Raw genomic sequence first — 8,747 nt, 5'->3', positions numbered from 1 at the left:
CGAGAAAAGATCAAACTACCCCTCACTATGCACATGCAGGCACAACAACAACATCATGGGCAAAATGACATTTTTATATTTTTATGTGTGCAACGTAAAGTTTAATCTATGAATCCAAATAGATATGGACAAAAATTTAGTCACTAAAAATTTAGTTTAGACTAAAGTTTAGTTATAGGTGATCAAGCAGAGCCTAAATATATAGAAAAATTATATCTAGATATGATAAAATAAAATATAATTTGAAACGGAGAGTACCAACTGAATCCTTTTTCGAACGCAGCTAGAGAATAAAAGGATTCTGAAAAAAACTTCCAAAATTCCTTTCATTTTCCCACTCGTGTGCCCGTCATTTTCAGTGCTCCCCACCACTACTCTCGCCGCCCTTCTCCTTCCCCAGCACGACTCCCCCCCCTTCTCCCGGAAGGAACCCGCCACCAAAACCCCCGGCGACCCAGCCCCCAAAACCCATCGAGCGCGAGCCGAAAACTCCAACTCCTCCCCCTCTGCGCCCGCCGCCATTCCCCTCCCACGGCCCACACCACCGCCGCCAACGCCTCGGAGGCCGAACCTTCTAGAACTTCCGGGAACGCCAGGAGCCGAGGAGGAAATGTCGGCAAGGCTGCGGGTGGAGGAGCTCCGCGCCGAGCTGCAGCGCCGCGGCCTCGACGACTCCGGCAACAAGCCGGCGCTCGTGAGTCCACCCGCCTCTCCCCAATTCGTGGCACGCGGGGGCCGGGGCCGGCAGTCCGCTGCGATTGGCGTTTTCAGTTTTGCTGCCGTGCGCACGATCCAGCTGCGCGAATGGGCGAGCGCACCAGGCGCACGCGTGCTGTGCTTGTGCTAGGTTGCTACTGCGTGCGCGTATTGATGCGTTCGAGATTTTCCATGTGACCTCAGTGCCCCAATGCCTTTTCCATCAGGTGCGGAGGCTGGACGCCGCAATCCGCAAGGAGGAGAAGCCTGCGGTGGCTGCGGCGGCAGATGGGGATGGTGTGGCGGCAGATGGCAAAGGGAACGGCGGGGGCAAAGGCAACAAGAGGAAAAGGACCGGTGATGGGGAGGAAGAGGGGAACGGCGATGCCTCTTTGGAGGCGGCAAAGCTAGAGGGCATGAGCTACCCCGAGCTGCAGGGATTGGCGAATTCACGGGGACTCGCGGCAAATGGTAGCAAGAAGGATGTTATCAAGAGGTTGCTGTTGGCCTCTGCTAATGCCATAGATGGCGTTCAGGACGAGAAGAGAGCTCCAAAAGGTCTCATAATTTCATTCTTTTTTTTTGTGCAACTTTGTAAACAGATGGTAGGAACTCTGCCTATTCAGCAAAGAGAGGGATATAACTTGCTTCCGTAATTGTTTGGTGCAGGTGGTGTTGAGAAGGTAGAGGAGGAGGTGAAAAAGGAGAAGATGGTTACAGCCATCAAGAAGGGTGCTGCAGTGCTGGACCAGCACATTTCTGATCACGTAAAAGTGAACTATCATGTCTTGCAAGTGGTATGTAGTTTCATTTTACTGTTTGCCTTGGGTGTGTAAATTTCAGTTTTAACCATAGTTCATTCAGTTTTTACCCAGTATGCAAATTAGTTGAATTTAGAGCAAATACCATACCTCCAGACTGAAATATCTAATTCACATTTGCATTACTTATGCCAGGCTATGTACTCTTCAAATCATTAACACTTTGAAACTGATCTTTTTTTTTCCGTCAATAACTATTTTCTTGTATTTATAGTCGCCATTTTTTTTTTCTCCAGGGTGACGATATATATGATGCCACCTTGAACCAGACTAATGTTGGAGATAACAACAATAAGTTCTTTATCATCCAAGTTTTAGGTTTGTCCTGCAAGTCACTATTTGTGCAAGTGCCTATCTTCAGTTTATTCAAAATCGCAACAATGTTATGCTTTCTAGAAATTTTGGAACTCCCATTTCTGCTCTTAATTTCTTGCATATTATTATTTCTGCGGTTAATTCTTTTGACTATGAATGATGGCTGATAATAGATAGAATGTTAACTGGTGCCACTTAATTGTAGAATCTGATGCTGGTGGAAGCTTCATGGTTTACAATAGATGGGGGAGAGTAGGGGCACGAGGTCAAGATAAACTACATGGTCCCTTTTCAACACAAGACCAAGCAATATATGAATTTGAGAAGAAGTTTCAGGACAAAACTAATAACCTTTGGTGTGATCGCAAGAAATTCAAATGTTATGCAAAGAAGTACACTTGGCTTGAAATGGACTATGGCGAAACTGATAAGGAAACAGTAAGTTTTACGCTGCAAATGATTTGCATTTTAATGTCTGTCTTGGCCACTTGGGTTTAATCCTTTGTTCTTCTTATTTGCCCCAGAATAAGGCTGAGAAGAAAGGTTCCATTACTGATCAGATAAAAGAGACAAAACTTGAAACTCGGATTGCACAATTCATATCCCTGATATGCAATATTAGCATGATGAAGCAGCAAATGGTGGAATTAGGTAAGCTGCTTTGTTGTTATTAGCTGTATTTATACGATGATGGGCATTGCTACAAACAATTTTTTTTGGACGATCTGTGATACAGTTGTCCATTGACCCTTGAAGGGACAGCATCCCGGGGATATGGAACACACACCCGACCTTGAATTCTGTATGGTTAGTTTAGTACATGTTAGATCCTATAATGAGGGAGTTATAACTGTGAAACCTAATTTCAAAAAATGTAGGAAGTAAAGGTAGTTATTGGCCATCAGTTCAAAACTTCAAATGATGGGATTGTACTTTATATCTTGTTCATCAGTTTGCATTTCTTTATGTTGAAACTTGAAAAATATATTCATGTTGCTTTTTTATGTAGCACTAGCATTTACTAATTCATTTTGCCTAATAAATTAGGTTACAATGCTGATAAACTTCCCCTTGGAAAGCTAAGCAAATCTACAATACTTAAGGTGAGTTACATTGAAGTTTCTATTTGGGAATTATCTATTCATTGTGGACATATTGTTGCGAGCTGAAGAACAGTTGATATATATGACTTGCACTGAACTATCTTACAAGTTAGGTGAAATGTACTCCGTCCTGTAACAAATAAGTGACATTTTTGGGTTGTCTTAAGTCAACCATTTGAAAACTTTGTTGCATATTCCTTTCACGGTCTTCAGTCACAAACATGTGCTGAATTTTGATATTTGGAAATGAGGCAAGTAGATCTGTCTTGCAATGTGGCTTCATAAAACCATACTTTTGCAATGTTTTATAAGTATTTTGTAACAAAAGGTACTTGTCAAAGTTATGTTTTGGAGACCGTGTTGACGTATGAAATGTCACTTGTTTGTGACTGGAGGGAGTATAGCATAAGGTTACAATTTTACAAACTTACAGGCAAATGACTTAAATACACCATGGACTGGCAAAGTTCTGAGCTGTAAACTTCAGCATACATACATTACAAATTTATCCAATTCTTGTTACCTTTTCCCTCCCCCTCTGTTTTGGTGGTAACATTTTCTAGCTTTCCACAGGGTTATGATGTTCTGAAAAGGATATCCAATGTTATTTCAAGGGCAGATAGGAGACAGCTTGAGCAACTGACTGGGTAAGCCAGGTTCCTTTTTATTTGACAGCAAGTATAGAATAGGACTAATCTGATGCCAGGACATTCTACTGAACTTGAACGTATTCAGTATCTTTTCACCATACATTTAATATTTAATCCGAGAAAAATTAAGATTTTGCTGCTTCAAATGCTGTGAAGCACTTTTCAATCATTAACGTCAGTGGCGGAGCCAGGGGGTGGCCAGCAGGGGCCAAGGCCCCTCCTAACGTGGCAAAAGTTATTTAAAGTTATTTAATCCCCTTGTTGCAGTGCAGTTAGTTTAGATAATTCTAGACCAAATTAACACACTAACATGCTTGGCTGCCCCCCCCCCCCCCCCCCCCCACGTAGAATTCCTGGCTCCGCCCCTGATGAACGTTTGACATCCTTGGCATTGTTTAATGAAAGTGACATAAAAATTCGAAATATCAATGAGAAAATCAATGTTGTCAATACGGGATCTGGTGTTTAGGATTGTAATGATTGTTTGCCAATTTTGAGCTATCAAATATCAACTATTTCTCTAGAAACATCAAAATTCTTGATTCTTCTACCAATATTGATGATAGACGTCCTATGCTTGAAAATCACCCATGAACAGTGTAGAGAATAGGCAAATACTCAAATTCTACTGATTGCAGTAGTAATTTATGTCTTCCAAAACTACAACCATGTCGCATGTATTGAAATTTCTTTGTATTGCCTTTGGTTGCAGGGAATTCTACACCGTGATTCCTCATGACTTTGGTTTCAAAAAGATGTGTGAGTTCTGAACTTTCTAGCTTAGTTACCTTGCATGATAATATAATACGTCCACTTGTCCAGCACTGTGTCGGTTTTTTTTTTTAATTTAGGAGCACTTGACCTTCTAACAAATAGCATTTGCCAGGTGAATTTATCATCGACACTCCTCAGAAACTAAAAGCTAAGCTGGAAATGGTAACAAACTATTGTCTTTTTCTCTTTCTAGTACGACATTTTTCAATTCTTATGTTTCGGTAAGAAACAGTGGTTCTTTTGAAGAAAGACCAAGAGACTCAATTGGTCCATTTGAGTGTAGATATATGTTAAACCTTCTGTTAATCTCATCTAATGTGTAATATTCAAACCTACCTGTCTTATCGAAGTTCAACCAGAATGGCTGAATGAAGTAAACTTTCATATTCCGTCATTCACCATACCTTTTTGGGGGTATGTGGCCAACAATCTTGGAGTTTAGTGGTAAGCTTTCCAGTTGAGGGAGACAAGAGCCAGCTGGTGGCACCAAAAAGGAAAAAATCCCCTCGCTGGCAACCTAAAATAGTGGCAGGGTGCCATTGGCACCTGTGATTGGTTTGGGCCCTCCTACCTAGGGATAGTTGCTGGTCATCAGCCCAATAGGTTGTGGTCAGCCCAGGTTATGGTGCGGCCCTATGTGGTGAAGCTAGGGTTTGGGGGTTTTCTCGGTCGGCTTGGCTAATATTCCTTCTTAGTTGTAATACCGTGGGGGCGGTCTTTTCCCCACCGTACAGGGCCCAGATCGTAGTTTGGCTTGGTGGCTGCTTACCTTTTAGGAGGAATATTACACCACTGCTTAAGTGGAGTTCAATTGATGCCAGGCTTGATTGGTTTGGGCCATTGGCACCTGTGATTGACCTGATGACCAGCAACTATCCCTAAGGAGGAGGGCCCAAACCAATCACAGGTGCCAATGGCACCCACCCTTAAGTGAAGCTAGGGTTTGGGGGTTTTCTCGGTCGGCTTGGCTAATATTCCTTCTTAGTTGTAATACCGTGGGGGCGGTCTTTTCCCCACCGTACAGGGCCCAGATCATAGTTTTACCCACCGTACAGAAGCAAGTCTTTTCCCCACTGCTTAAGTGGAGTCGAATGGAATGTTCTTCCATTTGACTCCACTTGAATCATCCACGTTTGTGTAGAATCTGCTCACATTGTTATCTTAACTTTTTGAAGGTTGAAGCACTTGGTGAGATTGAGATTGCAACCAAGCTTCTGGAGGATGATTCAAGTGGCCAGGTAATGTCATTTTGATAATGGGTCAAAGTTTTTATATGCCATTGCCCATTGTATAGATGCCCAATCGCCTAAGTGCCAGTACATATTTGACATATCTTAAGTCTCATTGCCTTAAAATAGAATCATTTCTATGCCATGCTTGTTAGTCGGGCCATGGAAATCTGAAAAGACTATTTTACCTCTGAGACCCCATCATCTCTTTCTTGGTAAATGCTAATTTGTTTACTTTTTCATAGATCACACAAATATTCTAACTAAATAATTATTTTTTCTTTAATTTGATTATTGGTTAGAGCAAAATATACATTTTTGTTAAATTATCACAGAACCAAACACTTCATAGAACCCCAAAATCCACATATTTCTTCCAGCTTTCCACCTGTCAGACCCCCCTCAAATTTAACAGGAATCAACAGATGTTTTTTTTTTATAAGAACAGTCTGGAATTATTGAAGCCAAACTGCCTAAGTATGTATTGCGGCATAAAACTGAAATGTATAGTATTCTGAGAGTAGGGCTGAAGTTACTGTAGTGCGTGAATTTTACTCGGATTGCAAATATGAAATTCTACTTGGTGCTAATTGCTATAGTAAGCGGCATATTTTAAAATTGTTTGAGTAACATATTTTGGTTGTGGTTCTTATACTTGCACATGTTGGCATAATATGCTTTGAAATGTAGGATGATCCACTATATGCTCGATACAAGCAACTTCATTGTGAATTCACACCTCTTGAAGCTGATTCAGAAGAATACTCTATGGTAATTGAACCACCAACAGTCTTTAGCTCCATTATGAACATAGTAGTTTGTAATTGTCTTTTCTAACCATTAGCAAGTGGATTACTTTACACATTTCAACCTTATATAAATCTTGGAGTTTTCTATGAGCACAAGTGACCTGGAATGGTGGAATATTTTATCCTTGTTATATGCTATCTTTAGTGATTTTTTCATCTGATTTTTAATTGTGTAAACAAAAATACACTATTCCTAGATAAAAGCATATTTGATGAATACCCATGGCAAAACACACTCGGGTTATACTGTGGACATAGTGCAAATATTTAAGGTGTCCAGACATGGTGAAACAGAGCGGTTTCAGAAGGTGAGGATCTTTCTAATCTGCTATGTTTAAACATAACCCAAAAGAACAGACTGTATTGTCAAATGGCTAATTATCAAAATATTCATGCAGTTTGCTAGTACAGGAAATAGGATGCTTCTGTGGCATGGTTCTCGGTTGAGCAACTGGACTGGGATCCTTTCTCAGGGTAATTCGTGTTCTCTACAATTGTTTTTGTTACCATTTGTGTCTGTATGTATAGAAGATGATCACTCGGCTTTCTAGATTCATGAGTTATTACCTGCTAATTGCTCATTCTACAGTTGTCAAATCAGCATTTGGGTTATATGTATTCGCAAGATATCAGTTTATTTATATTAGCATTTTGGTCTGGGGCTTTAATGCACAATTGCAAACTTGTTTATATCCAACTTTTTTTGTGTTAGTGCATTGAGCTGACAGTAATTCAATCCTTTTGGAAGAACCAAATTCAGCTTGTGCTACCTTACGCTCTTCAAATCTTGGCAATTAGATAGGTGAATGCTTATTATTATTACTGTCCCCCAGGTTTGCGAATTGCTCCTCCTGAAGCACCTGTAACTGGTTACATGTTTGGCAAGGGCGTTTACTTTGCCGATATGTTTTCGAAGAGTGCAAACTATTGCTATGCTTCAGAGGCATCTAGATCTGGAGTACTGCTTCTATGTGAGGTCTGTTTATTGCCATAGTTACCTCTGAGTTAAAGTTCATAAACTCCTGAACGTCTTTATCTGCCTCAGATTGTGTGCTATTTGTCTTTTTGTTACATTACTTGCTTCCTTATATACATGCATCATTTATTCTTTATGACCACCAAGAATTCTGCAAATTATATCATTGAAGTTAATTGCTAAGTTTAGTTTTGTTGATAGTCCCTGTTTAACTTCAATTTGCCAGGTTGCATTGGGCGATATGAACGAGCTGCTAGATGCAGATTATGATGCTAATAACTTGCCCAAGGGAAAACTAAGGTCAGTTGCTGATGCAATATCTTTTTACATAACACTATTTTTTCCCTAAACCTTCATTTATGTATTCCTCGTGGCCAATTCCTGATGTTTACTCAGTACATATAATGGCACTTTCGGAAAAAAGTACATATAATGGCGCAAGATTAGAAGGGAATTCGGTTACTCTATTTAAGTGCACAACTCCATTTCAACTAAAACCACATGAAGGGCTCTAAATACCGTTGTGACATCCTGCATAGCAGCATGTTTTTATATCCTCTACTGATTAATTGCGTAGATGTGTTCAAAAGTATGAACAATCATCTGGTTTCAATTATCTTTGCGCAGCACGAAAGGAGTTGGTCAAACGGCGCCTGACTTATCAGAGTCTAAGACCACCGATGATGGTGTGGTTGTTCCCCTTGGGAAACCTAAACAGGAACCTTCCAAAAGGGTATGTGCTTTTCCAACGCACCTCCACATGCAAAATACAAATCCCGTATGTTGAAGCACTTTTCTTATCGTTTCTGGTTGCAGGGTAGCTTGCTTTACAATGAGTACATAGTGTATAATGTAGATCAGATAAGAATGCGGTATGTTCTCCATGTCTCCTTCAACTTCAAGAGACGGTAGATGCTGTTTGCAAGCCGAAGACTTTGTGAAGATCGACTAGTAGAACATATGCGCATTGAAACCTAAATTTAGTTTTGTGGTGGTTCAGGCTTAGGGCCTGTTTAGATTCCAAATTTTTATAACTTTTGGCACTTTTTGGTACCGAAGCGCTTTCGTTTGTATTTGACAAATTTTATCTAATCATGGACTAACTAGGCTTAAAAGATTCGTCTCGTGATGTACAATTAAACTGTGCAATTAGTTATTTTTTTCATACATTTACTGCTCCATGCATGTATCCCAAAATTGATGTGATGGAGAGAGAGTGTAAAAAGTTGGAATTTTGAAGGGATCTAAATAAGGCCTTAAAGCCTTTTGATGGCTGATGCTGAGTGTATATATAGCATCACAGTCCATCGTCGATGTAGTTATATGTTCCATTTTTGGGCTTATTTGATGCAATACTGCAGGCTCGTCCATGCA

At 40.4% G+C, this 8,747-nt stretch overlaps 1 protein-coding gene across 3 annotated transcripts; it reads left to right on the top strand.

The window, feature by feature from the left end:
• Positions 1-393: 393 nt before the first annotated feature.
• LOC112894836 (poly [ADP-ribose] polymerase 2) lies at positions 394-8,747 on the top strand. 3 transcript variants are annotated; one of them, XR_003229080.1, is made up of 19 exons: positions 394-694; positions 924-1,254; positions 1,366-1,493; positions 1,754-1,835; positions 2,038-2,270; positions 2,357-2,483; positions 2,880-2,935; positions 3,509-3,582; positions 4,298-4,344; positions 4,472-4,521; positions 5,535-5,597; positions 6,279-6,359; positions 6,595-6,705; positions 6,796-6,871; positions 7,231-7,373; positions 7,600-7,673; positions 8,001-8,106; positions 8,190-8,374; positions 8,629-8,747. XR_003229080.1 is itself a non-coding variant. In XM_025962663.1 (18 exons), exons 1-18 carry the CDS (start codon positions 611-613, stop codon positions 8,283-8,285), a joined length of 1,962 nt encoding a protein of 653 aa, XP_025818448.1. In that variant the 5' UTR covers positions 394-610; the 3' UTR covers positions 8,286-8,542. The 3 variants fall into 3 exon arrangements, 2 of the variants coding, with proteins under 2 accessions (XP_025818448.1, XP_025818449.1); XM_025962663.1 differs by lacking the exon at positions 8,629-8,747 and having other exon boundaries at positions 8,190-8,542; XM_025962664.1 differs by lacking the exons at positions 394-694; positions 8,629-8,747 and adding an exon at positions 706-847 and having other exon boundaries at positions 8,190-8,542.

This window comes from Panicum hallii, chromosome 5 (assembly GCF_002211085.1).
Source record: "Panicum hallii strain FIL2 chromosome 5, PHallii_v3.1, whole genome shotgun sequence".
Taxonomy (NCBI): Eukaryota; Viridiplantae; Streptophyta; class Magnoliopsida; order Poales; family Poaceae; genus Panicum; species Panicum hallii.
Note: the sequence above shows the minus strand (reverse complement) of the source record. Positions and strands in the feature narration are given on the sequence as shown.